The sequence below is a fragment of the Scatophagus argus genome, chromosome 11 (assembly GCF_020382885.2).
Source record: "Scatophagus argus isolate fScaArg1 chromosome 11, fScaArg1.pri, whole genome shotgun sequence".
Taxonomy (NCBI): Eukaryota; Metazoa; Chordata; class Actinopteri; family Scatophagidae; genus Scatophagus; species Scatophagus argus.
The window spans coordinates 1,874,706-1,891,557 of NC_058503.1; the positions used below are offsets into that span (position 1 = coordinate 1,874,706).

Below are 16,852 nucleotides of genomic sequence, written 5' to 3' on the forward strand. Positions count from 1 at the left end.
ATTAGCAAACTATCACTTTCTATTTATGTTTAACAGAACATCCCGACTTTTTTGTAACCCAGTTGTAACACTTTGTTTCTTGTGTCCTTAATACAGTTAATTGTTGAGGTGTGTATAAGTGAATAAAGGTAGTCATAATGCATTAGAAGGCTTATCAAACAACCTCTAGTTTATAACTAATGAAGTGCATCCAAAAGACACTTAAGCTCAATTCATTCTAAGTCACAACTATGACAGTGTTTTATGGACATATAATGCATCAGAAAGAATTGTGTGTGTTTATGAATGTAGCATACAGCATTACAAATGCCCCCACAAAATGCCTAAAACAATAAACAGGAGGTGACTTGGTTTTAGTCAAAACTTTTATTTTTAATTTTTAACAATCAAAACTATATTGTGGCCTTCATGCAGTAGCTGCATAGAGGTGCGTATGTTCAAATCAAATCGCAGGTTACTGAAGTAACCAACAGCAGGTAGACATTTCGCAGCATTTTAAAAAACATTTACAGTAATGTTCCCCAATACATAACAACATTTTAACACATATTTTTTGTCAAGTCCACCTTCGCTTAACTTCCCGTAACCAACACCATGCTGCCCCGAAGACACATGCAGCGGTTCTGTTGTATACAATTAGTCGCTGAATCTGTGAAAACTCAAAATTTTGCATGCTTTAATGAGTGTGGAAACAGGAAGCTTGAAGTACACCTAGAGATATTAAATGCTACCGGAGGCAGGGTAAATTTAATAAAAATAATCTGGCCACAGTTCTGCAAACCAACCAAGCATCGAATTTTACCCTATTTGGCATGGCAGCAAATCAGCTATGTCAATTTTACTGAGGAACTTAAAGGATAGGGCCACAATATAAATTTCTGTTGTACTTTCATGTTACAAAAAAAAACAAACAAACAAAACACTACAACATGAGTGAAAGTTTCAGTCACAGGCCATATCCACATGGCAGCCATTTTCCTCTGATGTAATGCTGAGGGTGGGAAGTTTAAATGTCATACTGCTGTGTTCCAGGTTGCAAGTCATAAACGTAGGGGAACCTGACAAGTATTTTCATCACTACCTCACTGATCATTAACTGAAAAGACATTTGAATTTGAAGCTAGAAAAAAAAGATCAGGCCATATTTAAAAGACAAACTTAAAAAAATATGTTAACCCATTAGCTACCATTAGACACCTAATTTTAGTATAGCATTACTGTTAGGAAAAGCATAAATTCTGAAATATCAACATACAATAGACAAATTTATTTAAGCACAGGATGTAATTAAGCTGGCAAAGTAACATATCATGTTGTATCATCTAACACCGCCAAAGGGTAATGTTAGCTGAAAGTGGCTGAATGCTAATGTTAGCTAATGACTCATCAAAAACATTGTTCTACCTTAGGATATGATCAATGCCCCTCTGGACTGTCACTATCCATCGCAACTTGAGTGGCTGATCGATAGGGAAGAGATGAAATGATTTGTCAAATTCTCATTTACATGACTTGCATCCAGGAGCACAGCAGTACAATGTTTGAGCTTCCCACCCTGAGCATGACATCAAAGGAAAATGGCCACAGTGGCAATATAGTCTATGGAGAGCGACGTATCAACAGGTATGGCTGACTTGCCCTCTATGTACATAAAATATGAAAGATTAGCTTGGAATCTACAGCTGTACCTACAGTAACTTTCGTTAATGTTCCTTCGTTTTACCCCATAATGGAAAACTCTTGATTACTATTTTAGATATTCTATTAAAACTAGAAATTCTATGACCTGAGTCAGTTACTGCAGGAGCGCTAGCATGTCATTAATACCCAAAGTGCTAAATTCATTCATCATTTACATTCTTTCAGTGCATCTGTCCACTTCCCTTACTGAAAATATATTGCTTTATTTTTAACAGAAAATAGAGCTGCAATAATCAAAAGAAAATTAGTTGCCAACTATTTTGATGATCGATTAATATTTTTTTTAAAAATATATCAAACATTAGCTGGGTCCAGGTTCTTAAATGTCAGGCTGTTTGTCTTTGTCGTTTAAGATCGTAAATAAAAGAGTTTTTTTGGTTTTGGACTGTTTGTTGGACAAAAGGAGCAATTTGAAGATGTAAGTTATGGAAACTGCAAACAGTATTTTCACATTTTTTTAACATTTTATGGACTAAACGATCATGAAAATAATTGGCAGAGTAAAAGGTATCAAAAATACACTTCTTGAGGAACCAGACCACAGCTTCTACTAAAGCAACAACCAATTGTAAATGCTTTGAGTTCCACTGTTGCTAAATGTCTACTCCATCTGACTCAAGTTTACACAAAAGTTCATTACGTTTTTACACAAGAACATTGGGCGGATTTCAGTTCTCAAACTGTGTCTTAGTGCAGATTTTGAGAATTATTATACATTAAGGAGCAAGTAGTTTTTCAAGAAATCACTGTCTGTCAGCCAGTCAGTCAGTCAGTGCCTTGTCCTTGTTCCTTCTCAGCTGCAGCCACCGTTTTCAGCTAAATTCAGTTTTTTTTTTTGTCTCCAAAAGATGACACCCAATGGTCAACCTTTCAAAAGTCTGTGACTTCACAAGTGTTACACCCATCTTTGTTTTAAAGACAACTCCCCAAAAGAAAGCGTAGCTGGTGATGTTGTCTTACAGCATGCCAATACACACCCTCCATAGTTTACGCAGGTCAAGTTGCCATTTTAGCTGCCTTTTCTTAAGAAGCAATAACTCACATTGCATTACTTACAATGCAGAGTCACATGGATTACTTTGTCCAATCAACAATTCTGTCCAGCCTGCTACATCACTTCTGGTTTGATCTTGTAGTTTTTCCATTCGGTGAGGTTTTGAAACAGATAAGAGGAGACTGAAAATCACCATCTGTACGATTCACCTAAAAAGTAGATTGTGGATGCCTTCATGTTCGATCTCAGACTAAAATATTCAGAATGCCCTAACCTAAAGATTAATCATTTAGTCAGGAGAATAACTGGTAGACCAATCAATAATGAAAATAATGGTTATTTGCAGCCCCAAACAACACTTGCACCAAGAACATCAACAGAAGCTCCAGATGACAGTAAGATCACGTGTAGTCTGTACGCATGAACTGTCATGCCATGTTGACTGAGAAGTACAATTATCCTGCTGGCTAGGACAAAAACAAGGCTAACCCGACAATTCAACAAGCCATAGGTGACTGTCCAAGTGTCCGTCCAGTCCTTGTATGTTTGGTATCATTAACTCGGGCCGTGCTCGCTGCAGGAACATCTAAGTCCTTTACAGATGCTACGGTGGGTGGAACAAGGCTGTCGAGTTCGTGTCTGTGCCCTGTTTCCAGAAGCCACTCATGAAACTTGACCTCCACCAGCTCCTTAAACTGCCGCTTCTGCTCCCTTGAGAATGCAAACAAGAAATCGATTAAAATGGAAAAAAAAAAAAATTGGGAAATTACAGACCAGGAAAGCCACGGCACGGGCGCAAAATACAAGCAAAGTACTGAAAATCCAGAAGAAAATGGACAAATAAAATTGGAAAAAACAAAGACAAAAACAACAGAAAAATATAATGCCATAGCATGGGAAGACCTCACTTGATATCGGTCTGGCTGTCATGTCACCCAGTGTATCAAGCCTGTCTTTTCTCACTTGTTTTGCCCCGTTTAAACTAAGTATAAAGCAGGACCTGGTATCGTGTAGAGGCCCTAGAGCAATTTTTCTGACACCAGTGGCAGAACTCCATAATATCTCACCAGCTAACTCACATTCTCATTGATTTTTGGACTGACTGTTCCATTATAACTTTCCACTCATTAAAATAGCGTGCTGGACAATGGAATTTAAAACTTATTTTCATACATGGATAAATGACTGTGTGTTTTAAAAACTATGAGATGAAGCCACATACTCATAATGCTGTGAAGACTTGTCACTCACTTGTTCAACCGGGCCTCAATCACAGTCTTCTGCCAGTTCTGTATCCTCTTCCGCTTTTCATTGAGTGCTGCCTGATATTGAGGAGGCAACCCCCCTGGTACCTCACATGTGTCCCCCTCCATCTCAAAAGGCACAACCAGTGTGTTAAACTCAGTTGGGGGCAGCAGGCGGTAGCAGGTGGGGTCTGGGCTGGAGGATGTGTTGAGCGAGGGGTTGACGAGGCCCTCTGTTCCCAGAAGCAACGGTTGATCCCAGGCATTGGGGACTACAGCGAGGCCCACACTGGCCATATGATCTTCCAGGGATGGGTAGAAAGTGTGGAAAGGCCCCAATGTAATATCTGTGTTTCCAGGTAGTAGCAAGGGGCGGGTGGGTGTCAAGGCATGGATAGTGCAACAGGAGGAGGCCCCAATGGCAACCCTGCCAGCCACACACACCACCCGTACATTCTGGCAGCTGTGGATGTGGACACTGGTCTCAACAGGTCCCAGCACCACTGTGCTGTCACGACATTTGTCCACGCTGACTGATCTGAAGGAGCACACGTAACAAAAGCCCTTGATGGACAAACTGGATCCAAAAAATCTGAAACATAACCTTTATTAATGCAAGCTAACCTTACCTGAGAGGTGACAGAAGATATATGAAGGCATCTGAGCATCTGTGGATTTTGATGTTGGAACCGGTCAGTTTGTCTGAGGTTTTAGCCAGGGTCTGTTTGAACACTTGGGACATCAGTACTATTTTACTACCAAGTGGAGCCATGTGGGTGTTTCTGGCTATTTTGGCTCTCTTCATGGCCCCGTCCACTAGAATGCACAGAGAAAGGGTGGACAGGCAGGTAGAGAAAGAGTGATGTCTTTAAAGAAAAACTTAACACTTAAAAGACACACACACACAGCAAATTATTATACAGAGTGAAGCTGCACTGTTTAGTTCCTTGATCAATTAGTTTTAAACTATTAAATTAATCACCAACTATTTTGGTAAAGAAAAAAGAAAAACTTTTCATTTACTATTAAAAAGAAACAAAGAACGAAAAGCAACAAATCCTTATTTTTAAAAAGCTGGAATCAACTTCAAATTTTTGATTTGTCATGAGAAATGACTAATCACTAATCAAAATATTTGGTGACAAATTTTCTTTTAGTCAACTTCTTAATCAAATGATTAATTGTTGTGGCTCTATAAACAAATAACTGATTGAGAAAATAAATGCACAGATTCATTGGCAATGAAAATAATGTTTAGTTGCCACCCTATTTTTTCAGAAACTGCCTAATTCCATTAGATTTTAGCATACCTTGCTGAGCCCAGGCTAGTTTCTTGCCTGAGCGCAGGCAGGCGGTTATCCCAAAGGGGTTGAGTGTGAGGCTGTGCTGGAGACAGGAGAGTAGCTTGTGCAGGGGGAATGAGCGGCTGAGTGTGGAGTAGCCAGCTTGTGTGTGGAGCGGAACTTTGGTCAGCAGCCTGTGGACAGGCTGGACAGCTCTGCTATGGCATGCTGAGCCCTCCAACAGCAGGCCCAAGCTCCGCACAGCCTCCAGGGTTATCTGGCAAAACACAATTGTAAAATCAGCTACAATGCACTCATTATGTGAATGTTAATTTGTATTAGAAGTTCATTTTTAATCAAAATTGCAAAAAGCACAGATGATTACTACTGATAAACACACAGTAGCACAGTTGCAAGCAAAGGATAACAAGTAATACAAGCCTTTTTTTCCACAATTACAAGTCATAGCTCTCTTTACTCTGATAGAGTTCTCAAATGTAACAAATACCACCAACATCATAATGAAAACCACCACCTTCAGTCTTAAACCTGCAATGAGTGATTTTGTTTGGCCACCTGGGGGCAGCAGAAATAAGTAACCCTGTGAACACAACACTGACATCTCACCACCTTTTAGGTTGACATGGTCAACTTGTTAACAAGGAGTTGCTTAATTACACATTTAAACGTTTCAGAGTAAAATAATCATACATTTGGAATTGAGTCACCTGATGAATGTCTCTTAACTGTTTCTGGTCTCAACCAACTCCTGAAATATCTGGCTTTTTAGCTGCTAAATGTGCCACTGGGTTCACCGTCTAGTCTCTGACTGTGTCTGTCTGCTGTTTGATGTTGAGCACATGTTGCACTGTGGGTTTTTAGTGCTTCTTTTTTTCCCCATTTAAAACAGCCACCTTCTGCAGCCAAAACAATGCTATGGGAGTGGTGTCTTTAGGGCTTTAGGTCTATTACTGTTGAGTAACCCAAGATGTGTGCTGGCCGTCCACAGACCTGGCAGTCTTTAAGGGCCTGTCCAGATTGTGACAGTTGGCCTGGTTCCACCAGCAGCTCCAGAATCTCAGCTAGATGGCTTTGCACAAATGACAGATGGGCCTGATCGTCCCAGTTCTGCTGAACCAAATAGAAACAACAAAAACACTATGAGTGGATCATCATAGAGAACGTATAGATGACACTAATATTTGCACTTTACACATGATAGTATAGATGCTTTGAACTGGGCAATAGGTAGTAATTGGAATTACAGACAGACAGAATGATAATGTTATCATTCTTTTGTCCTTAAAGACCTTATTCTGAGAGCTAGTCTTGGCCTCACGGTCTGATGGAGAGGGGGAGCGAGTACGATGACTGGGCCACTCTTCACCAATCAGAGAGGTGCGCAGAGATACACGGTTCAGCTGCTGTATGTAGAGGAATAGGAGGAACTGCAGTGTGTCCACAGACAACTGAAATAAATAGGAAAAAAGGAAACAGGGGATGCACATCAATGTGTAGCTCCATCTAAAATTTGAGAACAGAGTTACAACAAATTTAACCTCTGCCTGGAGCAAAACACATACAGCAATATAATATACAATACACAATGAGGAGCACACCTTTGTGAAAGAGTCACATAGGATACAAAACAGTTATCTGAGACAATGGCCTCGTATTACATTCACAGGTGAATTGAGGCATTTGAACTACAGGTACTCCACCCCAGTCATTTTTTCACCTTGCTCCTTTGCTGGTCCAGCTCACTTTTGGAAGAGCACTGAGAAAGACACTCTGCCCACTCCAGCCTCTCCTCTGGAGTGTGGCCTATAAGAAGATCAAAGGTCTCAAAGTAGAGCCATGCAAGGTCTTCTGGAAGCTGCAGTTTTCCACAGGCAATATGCCTCCACATGGGCCAGCCCAAAGTGGGAAAGCAACCGTCCCGTGTTCTCACATAGAGTGCCATCTTGCGAAGATAGTGCAGGCTGAGCTTGGAAGAGGGAGCAACCTATAAAGGCATTAACTCCAGTTATTTGACAATTTGCATCCACCAGACAATATACATTACATAGGTGAGAAGAGTATATTCACCTGCAAGGCACCCAGTAAGAAGGGTTCCATGCGAGGCCATATGCTCACACTTTCTGCGTCCATCTCTACAGAGAACGGAAAAAAACATGACGATACAGTATATGCAATAATTTCAAACCATAAGAGAACAACGTAAGTAATTCAGCATACTTTCTGTATAAATTGCTGTAGTAAGGCTGACCCTGCATGTGCACAGCCATGATGATAAACAAAAAATACGTGTTTCTGTGTCGTTCATTTAACATAGCAATCGCGTGACGTTTTAATGCAACCATGACAACTGACAAACAGGTTGCTCTTGTCACCTGCGCCTGACTTGTTATCATAATATTAAGTTTGGCACGCTAGCCAAGCTGATTCTTAGCTAGAACTAGTCCATTCAGACAGTTGCTTGCATAAATATACACAAAACCCACTTCTTATTGTGACGGAACGTGAGAGGTGGTTTGACAGCAGGGGGAATGAGTGAACTGTTTGTTTTTCCCAGTGAACTGTCATTGTTTTATTCCTCAAAGTTAACTTAGCCAAACTTGGGGCTCGCCAGCTAATTTGGCTACTGTTAGCTAGCAAGGCTAGCAAGGCACAAGAGACTGGGAAAAACTGTCTTACTTTCAGCCTTTGTCTTCGTCCAGGCAACGCGATGCTCCGTGTCAATAGGTCCAGTCACTCACAGGTGAAGGTAAAAAATGAGAACGAGTCCTGCCGTTGATGCGGTTTGTTGTGATTAGAGGCAAACCCGAGAATCGGACACATACCTGCTGTTTTGCTTCCTATTTGGCGCCCTCCTCTCCACCGCCGAGACATCTGCTGCGCGCAGGTCGCGGGGACGCGCTTCGATCTGATCTTATAGCTATTTTCACAGTAAAAGTCATGCAGTAAACTGTTTTTGCGGTGGTTGAGTTCAAACGTACATTTTCAACACTTCCGAGTAAACCAGTGTACACTGACACAACGGATGATATTGTGAAAGAGACGTTGAGAGGTGTTTCTTTAACGGTGGGCGGAGTTTTGACTGAGGGCGGATTTCCTGACACCCGGTGGGCGGGCTTTTTCTGACAGGAGGAAGAAGGCTTGTGACTGGTAGCGGGTTCCAATCTCCCAAAGCCGGCTGTTCTTTTTCTACCTCCTGTTAAAATATTGAGATCTATGGCCAGCAAAGGGATGAATCTGTGCAATGTATGCTGCCTTCTTCTGTGTGTTATTACGGCAGTGCTTGCGGGGTAAGTCGTCCGGGCTTAGAAAGAACGCGCACAGTCTTGAAACAGCATCGCCAGGTGGTACACATGTTTAACTGTGATTGGTCTAGACCTGCTCTACATGCGTGGAGTGTACTCACACACTGAGCTAACTTGCTAATACGTGTTTCGCTGCGTTTCGCTGCTATATAGGTAGCGTTGAGAGTTTACATACAGCAACCAAGGACTGTAACAGTCATTTCTGAATGAATAGTTAGCTAGCTTAGTTAGCTAGCTTATTTATCTAGGAACTAGCCTTCAAACCAGGAATACGAAACCGGCTTCCATCCCAGTGACTGCCGCTAGCTGGCTGTTTATCAACAATAATTCAGTATGTAAAAGCAACAGAGGTGTTATCTAAACACAGCTTTTCTTGTTTGGTACACGTGCTTCCTACTATGAGTTTCTTTGTCATCCTTAACCCTGTTACCTCCTTCTCTCCTCTAGGCGAGATTTCTATAAAATCTTGGGAGTGAGCAAGAGTGCATCAATCAGGGACATCAAGAAGGCCTACAGAAAACTGGCTCTTCAGTTACACCCCGACAGAAACCCAGACGACCCCAAAGCTCAAGACAAATTTGCAGACTTGGGGGCGGCTTATGAGGTGGGTTTATTGATATTGTGTATTTGATGCCAGAGATAGCTAAAAAGAAGGGCAGTAAACTTGGACTTAAAAGATGGTTGTACTTGTAAAACTGTCAAGAACCCATATAGTAGATTTTGTACGGAAATTGTGACTGTGTCCGGAAGTGCCGCAGGCACTGATAAAGTCCTCTGTACGCTAGCTATTTGGTTGTTGTTGGAAACGATACGTCACTGTGATTGGTCAGCTATACGGTGTGGCTGTATCTGATTGGCTGTTCCGCAGCACAACTGGCATTTAGAGTGGATTCAGATAAGTGCTGCAGGTGTTTCTGTGTCATGTTTTCATATTGCTTTTTTATGAGTTTGCAAATAATTGCTTTCGTGAATATTCTAATAATCAAGTTCACTTAAGACAGTAAAAGAGGCGTTGATGGTGTGTGCTTTTATATTTTGTAATCTAGTTGTTTACACTATACATTGTATTGGAGTGCATTGTATTGAAAACGTATTTATGTTATTGGCTCCTCACCTGTGTAAGATGTGACTAAAAACACATTTTACACAGAATTTGGTGATTTTGTGACTGACAGCTTGTTCATTTGTAGGTGCTCTCAGATGAGGAGAAAAGGAAACAGTATGATGCTTATGGGGAAGATGGACTTAAAGAGGGTCACCACAGCTCGCACAATGATATCTTCTCAAGGTTGGTTTCATGAACTCATTTGCTTTTATGCAGGACAAATAAAGCAATGGAATAGTTTACTGTATGCAGCTGATGTAAACTAGTGTAAAGGTCAATAGTGACAGCTTAAAGAGCTGGTTCACCCAAAAGACAAAACAAAAAAAAGAAAACTAGCTATAACTGTCCAGCCATGCAGATCATTTGGTCATATTTTCCTGCTTTTTGAAAGATCCATGTGCGACTCTTTTCTCCACCGCTCTACAGTCCAGGTGAATAGAAGCATTGAATGAAAACATCATAGTGGGCCATTTGGATCATTCACAGATCTAATTGTGAACAGTATCTGCTGGAGCTAATTTATCAATCAATGAGAGAGTTCATACCATTGTTTTCAGTGGATCATCAAGAGTATCAGGTCACACCCTGAATGTGTGTCAGTGTGACAGTGATTCTGAGAAGAGATGTTGCTCTCAGTCTTTTTTTAAAAGACATAATATGTAACATTTCTGCATTAAAATGTTTAAAAATGACTAGGATTTTCTTTATCTTTGTTCAATTCTGTAATTACATTATCCCAAATGTTTATAACAATATTGAAACCCAGAGAAATCTGGGAATTTTAAAACCAAAAACACCTACTAACCCTCCCTATTTCACTATATAATCAAACTCTGTATTTTGTTATTATTTGTTTTTGTTAGAGACGCCCCTAACAGCAGAAATTACAGACCGGGGTTCCTCTCACCTATGTTATATTGGCTTGATAGAGAAATCTTAAGCAATTTATCTCAAAACTTAGACAGATTAAATCAAATTAAAACAAATTAGATAGGGATAGAGCTAGATACCTGCAGTAATAACATAAGATTATTTTTTCCTTGTGGAGATTTTTATAATTAGGCTGAATCTGCCCATCAGGGAAATTCATCTACAAGATTAAGATTGTTTTGGGGATATTTGCTACAAACTCAAAAAAAACATGGATATCATAGCCAAGTATTTTTTGGAAACAGAATGTTGCTAAATCAAATCACAGATTAAACTGAGTGTATATGTATGTATTTCTTAAACGTTCCCCTTATTCTGTCCTTTTTCTGTAGCTTCTTTGGTGACTTTGGGTTCATGTTTGGAGGCAACCGACAGCAACAGGACAGGAACATCCCCAGAGGAAATGACATCATATTAGACCTGGAGGTTACGCTGGAAGAGGTGTACTCTGGGAACTTTGTTGAGGTGAGGAGAACGCCCTGTTCTCTAACTGAGCGACCTGAACTCAATACCAATATTTGAAGTTTTGCACTTTCACTGAAGTTGTCTGTTTGCAGCTACAAAATGTCTTGATTCATCATCTGATTTACTCCCTCGCAATTAATTCATGTACTTTGTTTGAATAATCTTTTCTTAAACTGTTTGTTTCACAGGTTGTGCGTAATAAGCCTATAGCCAAAGAAGCCCCTGGCAAAAGGAAGTGTAACTGCAGACAGGAAATGAGGACGACGCAGCTCGGACCTGGCCGCTTTCAGATGACTCAGGAGATGGTGTGCGATGAGTGTCCCAATGTAAAGTAAGTGGCCACTTGTCGTTGGCATCCTTAATAATGCAGGTAACGCACATCACAATTTAAAATTAGATTTCAACCCAGACTTAATTAAGGCAACTGATTTTACAGACTGTGAACAATTTACAGTACTTTTTTGGGGGCTCTATTCAATTCAGACTTCACAAACCACCTGGAAAACAAGGCACAGTAGATTATATATCTCATCAGACTGCATCCACTTGTTGTTAAAAGTCCTGATCAACAACACTCTGAATTAAACACATTGATTTTTTTCCCCACAGCTGATAGTGGAAGTAGCTAAAGAGTGAGCCATCATTTCCTTCCCATCTCTGTTGACTTCCAATATGCATCGGGTACTGACATAGAGGACAGTGACAATGTTACCATGGTTACCTCTTGGTATCTTTTACTTCAGTCTCTTTTTCTTCGAGCACTGCTTGAACAGAGTCAGATGGAGAAGTATTGCACCCCAGTGTCCTCAGCTTCAGCGGGCGTCATAGCCATGTGCTGAAGGAAAAAAAACATTAGCTTGTGCACCCAAGTGTTATGTTTCTATCACTTGGAACTAGAGCCGATTTAAAAACCTGTGACTACTGCAGCCATTTGACCCGGGAGTGAAAGCAGATTGTATCCTTTCCCACTGAAGACAAAAATCAGATGTTAGTGGGGTTTTTTTGTCCAGTATGAAAGGAGCATTATATCCATCCTAAGTTGGCCTCTTAGGGTGTCCTTCTTCTGCTACAGATCTCAAATCTGTGTGTGTCTGTGTAACATGTCTAATGGTATAGTGTGCATCCATACTATATATATATATTATATATTGTGTATATATTGCTTCTCTTTTCCACAACACCCTTGGTGGTACAAGGTGGTGCTGATAGTGTTTGTGTTCTGTTTGCCTTTGGGTTGAGTTTACAGAATAAGATCTCTTTCATAGAAAAATATAAACAGGTGTTGATTCAGCTTTATAATCTTGGACCATAAATGTGTTGCTGTTGAAGGAGGTGTTTCTGTTATTTTACCTACCCTCCTTTGAATAAACAGAATGGGCAAAATAATAGAAACATCTGTCAGTATAATGCAGTACAGGTCAACAACAGCACAAACTGCAGCTTTCCAAATGATCATACAGCTGACAACAAAAACTGAACCACATCACGAAGACTATTTCATGCTGTATTAGACTGCATTAGCTAACTGTATGTAATAATGTGGCAACTGATTGTATATTAGAGGTTTTAAAGCATTTAGGTAAGAAGTTGTCCAAGCGTAATATCACACATATTTTCTATCTATTCTTAACCACAGGCTGGTAAATGAAGAGAGGACGTTGGAGGTGGAAATTGAACAGGGAGTGAGAGATGAAATGGAGTACCCTTTCATTGGAGAAGGTAAATGTCCTTAAAACTTCATTGAAATCATTTTTTGTTTGTTTTTGTTTACAAATATTGTCGTTATCATATGTGACCACAGGGGAACCCCATATTGATGGTGAGCCTGGAGATCTACGTTTCCGCATCAAGGTGTTAAAGTAAGATTATGATTTTATTTACTGTGAAACTTTACTTGTGCGTCTGTGGTGAGCAACAAAATAGCTAACCCCAGTAGTAGATCAGTAACATAGTATGATGTGATATGGGGATGCTTTTCTTTTAGGCATCCTGTATTTGAACGCAGAGGAGATGACCTGTACACCAATGTCACCATCTCCCTGGTTGAGGCGCTGGTCGGCTTTGAGATGGACATTGTACATCTGGATGGACACAAGGTTCTGTACTTATTTTTTTTTTTTTTTTTTTTACAGAATGTCCTAAGATGGGCAGTTGTTATCTTCTGTGTATGTTTCAGATGATTAAAAGCTAGTTAAAGACTATTTAAAAGCTCATATTTAAAAAGAAAAAGAGGGCAGTGGCAGTGAACTGTTTTCGCACAACAGGTCCATATAGTGAGAGATAAGATCACCAAGCCTGGTGCTCGAATGTGGAAGAAGGGAGAGGGCCTGCCAAACTTTGACAACATCAACATACGAGGTTCCCTCATCATCACCTTCGACGTGGAGTTCCCTCAGACACAGCTCGATGAGCAGCAGAAAGATGGTGAGAGTGTGGGAGGTGTTGAAGGTCTTGCTGAGACATTTGTCCCGACACAATGAGCACTGGGAAAAATGACTTTAGTTCACAGCACAACTGAAAAGGACAAGTTACTCTCCTTCATTACTTACATTTAAAGGGAGCAGACATGGGTATTTATCATTTACTCAGTTATCATGTAACTAAGTGCATTTACTTAAGCAATTTTATTCCTGACTATACTTACATACATAATATTTTCATTGCAGGGTTAGGGTTAATACCACAGTGTGATATTAATGCGTTTATTTAAGTAAATGACCTGAGTACTTCCTCGACCCCTGGTTGTACTGTAATTTTTAAAATGTAATTTCTAGTTAAAGTTGTCACAATACCAGAGTTGATACAATACCTGCTTTAAAACATAAAAAAAACATATAAACCCATACTTCTTTTAATACCACAACAAAAAAAGTCGTAGGATCTTTTTTTGTTTTGTTTTTTTTTTTAATGAACAACCTGCGCACAGTGCTGCTACATAAAACACATTAAACACATACCAACACATTTGTAATAATGTCTCATATGAAAACTTTATAATAATTTTTTGATGGCTTTGGTACTTTTGATGCCCTCAGATGTGGATGTTGTATGATTTCAAACATGCAGTATTGTAATAATATTGAAGAAACAATACTTGTGACAACCTTATGCTAGATTTTGGAGCTTGACTCTCACTAAAACTGACTAAAAGTCACTTACAAAATCTCTGGTGTACCACTAACAAACACTACTAGCAAATCTAGTCTAATTAATTTAATTAATTAGACTAGATATAATTAATTTATTTAGTCTTTTGGTTTTTTTTTTTAGTACATTTGGAGATTTTGTTATTCTTTTGCTAGGAAATATGTGCTGTCAGTGTTTAAATGGTTTTCACACTTACGACAGTAGCCAATAGAATCATAGTACATTTTTGTACCATATCTGAGATTTGAAGATAATCTTTAATATAATATATAATATAATAATCTGTTTTTATATGTTGCTGTTGCTGTTCTTGCAGGTATTCGGAATCTTCTGAAGCAGGGCTCTGTACAGAAGATTTACAATGGACTACAAGGATACTAACACACTAACAGATGCAGCCTGGACTGAGTTATCTGACACAAACACACACATACATCTTCAGTCGTTCAGAGGAGGGTGCTCTGTAATTCTGGCCAGGGTGTATTTATTATTTTCAGATTGTTCTCAGGATGGCTTGAATTCAGTTTGTTTTTAATGTTCTACATTTTGACAGCAGTGGCACAGATGTTTTATTTGAAGTGTAGAAATGCAAAGAATGCCATATCTCTGTTGATTGTTTTTTGTCCCCTCGTTCTATTAAAATAAGGCCTTTTTGTTTGCTTTTTAAAATCAAATTCACTTCTTTCTCTCTGACGATCAAACACTTGCTGAGATACTGACAAACTGGACTTAAGAAAAACAAGAAAATTCCCCAAAACCCTTGAACAACTTTAAACCTGTGCAAGACCTGAAGATAATCTGCTGTTCTTATTTGTGTTCTGAATGTAACAGCTTCACCTGTTGAGTAAGGAACGTTTTTTGTTTTTTGTTTTTTTTTTTGTTCTGGTTCGATTCCTGTTCCCTAATTCTTTGTAAATGGGGAAGAACAAAGCTCATTTGTTGTGGTTTAGTTGTCCTAATTTCTGTTGCCTCTTGTCTCTTTGCATTTGACACATTGTGACAGGAAAACTGTCCACGTTGCACAGCCTACAGGTTCACTGCCGCAAGAGCTGACCTCTCAAACCGTGAACTTTTCTTCTTGTCTTTATTCATATGGGCAGTTTGCACATCCTCCAGCACCGCCGTAGAGAACTTTCATATCACACAACCTCGAACACGCTCCCTGTCTGGGTACTTCTTAATCAAAGGGACTTCAGGCCATGAAGTGTCAGAATCTCTGTTGGGTATTGCTGCTCCTTACTGACTGCAGTTTAGTTTTCAAGTATTGACAGCTGGATTTCTGGTTCATTACGTGTTTGTAGGATTTCCCTTCTTGTGTTTTTACTATCAACTGCAATTCTGCCCTCAAATTGTCTTGGCCTTAAATGTGAATTATTTGGCCGTTTTTACTGAGTGTACTAGGGATAATGTACTTTTAACTGACTATAAATAAAGATTTATACAAATTCTGGTGAACTGTCATACCCCAAATTCACCAGCAGATGACATCAAAGTCTAGTTAATGGTAAGTGAAGGTGGTGTAGAAGGACTGGGAGAGATGCTGGAGGGTTTTGAGTAATGGTGGGAAACGTTTTGCCCTGAAACTGACCTGTCAGGTTGCACTAACTGTGGATCCAGTTAGCCTTTGGACTAGCATTGTAGCCACGCAAAAAGAGTTTCCTGAGATGCTGAGCTTAAACTTGCGTCACGGTAAAGAGGGATTAGAGATTCCTTACAGAGAAACTTTGTCTTATTTTTATAGTCTGAAATGAGTGACCCCAAATTTGGGGGATTTTCTTTGATCCGTTTTGGGGAATAAGAACATCTTTAATCAAAACCTGATTGTATGTGTGTGAACTCTTGTACTTTCCTCTTTACTTCTCCTGAGGACCAATTTTATCTTTACAACTTGATGTGGAAAATTTTTGCATTTTGCATTTTATATATTTTTTTTTTAATTATTTTTGTTTCCATTTTCAGCCACTTGGGGCAGCACAGTATTGCTTTTTAAAAACTGTATCTCTGTCAAAAAATTATGACCCAGTTACTCATACTTACTTCATGTTATTCAGGATATATACTGCCCTTGTGAGCAGTGTCATATAGGAAGTATAGGTGTGTGTGTGTGGTCCATATGTTAGGAGGATGACCCCCTAACATGTCCTGACCCTGTGACCCCTTAGTGGCTTTACTCTTCTGTGTGTTTTACTGTAACAGCTGCCATCTGAACTCAAGTGGTTCAGTGTCATAGACATCAGGCACGCCACTCTATCCTTGGCCCTGACACACTCACCCTACACCTTGTGGGTGGAGAGTTGTCAGGGAGTCTGTGTGCATGGGTGGGGCAGAGGACATCCACAGAATCATATTCATAATGGTTAGTTTACGGTGTGGTGAATGGTGTGGGCCTTCACATCTTCCCACCAATGTTCATGTCACAGACTTTGTGATGTTGTAGATATTGCATGTGTGCATATTACACGTACAATATGTGCTTATGAATGAGTATGTGTGTGTATGCGTTTGCATTCGTGTGTGGCCAGTCTGTGTGTATAATGAACTCCCACAGAGATAGCAGAGCTGTGGTAAAGGGAGTTTCCTCCCTGTCCCACCGCACATCCCATAGTCATTTTCAAACTGAAGCAGCTCCAGAGAGGACAAGAGACACTTTGTGATCCAGC

At 39.9% G+C, this 16,852-nt stretch overlaps 2 protein-coding genes across 3 annotated transcripts; one reads left to right on the forward strand and one right to left on the reverse strand.

The window, feature by feature from the left end:
- Positions 1-1,252: 1,252 nt before the first annotated feature.
- On the reverse strand, positions 1,253-8,261 carry tbccd1 (TBCC domain containing 1). 2 transcript variants are annotated; one of them, XM_046404180.1, is made up of 9 exons: positions 8,066-8,261; positions 7,311-7,375; positions 6,961-7,227; positions 6,533-6,691; positions 6,234-6,350; positions 5,250-5,499; positions 4,569-4,755; positions 3,947-4,477; positions 1,253-3,406 (listed from the first exon to the last, which is right to left on the reverse strand). In XM_046404180.1, the coding sequence occupies exons 1-9, from the start codon at positions 8,112-8,114 to the stop codon at positions 3,193-3,195; spliced, it is 1,839 nt and encodes a 612-aa protein (XP_046260136.1). In that variant the 5' UTR covers positions 8,115-8,261; the 3' UTR covers positions 1,253-3,192. The 2 variants fall into 2 exon arrangements, with proteins under 2 accessions (XP_046260136.1, XP_046260137.1); XM_046404181.1 differs by having other exon boundaries at positions 7,920-8,222.
- Positions 8,262-8,349: 88 nt separating this feature from the next.
- dnajb11 (DnaJ heat shock protein family (Hsp40) member B11) lies at positions 8,350-15,637 on the forward strand. Its single transcript, XM_046404182.1, has 10 exons — positions 8,350-8,530; positions 8,993-9,149; positions 9,736-9,833; positions 10,913-11,045; positions 11,234-11,376; positions 12,682-12,764; positions 12,847-12,904; positions 13,030-13,141; positions 13,310-13,469; positions 14,509-15,637. The coding sequence occupies exons 1-10, from the start codon at positions 8,457-8,459 to the stop codon at positions 14,571-14,573; spliced, it is 1,083 nt and encodes a 360-aa protein (XP_046260138.1). The 5' UTR covers positions 8,350-8,456; the 3' UTR covers positions 14,574-15,637.
- The last annotated feature ends 1,215 nt before the right edge of the window (positions 15,638-16,852 follow it).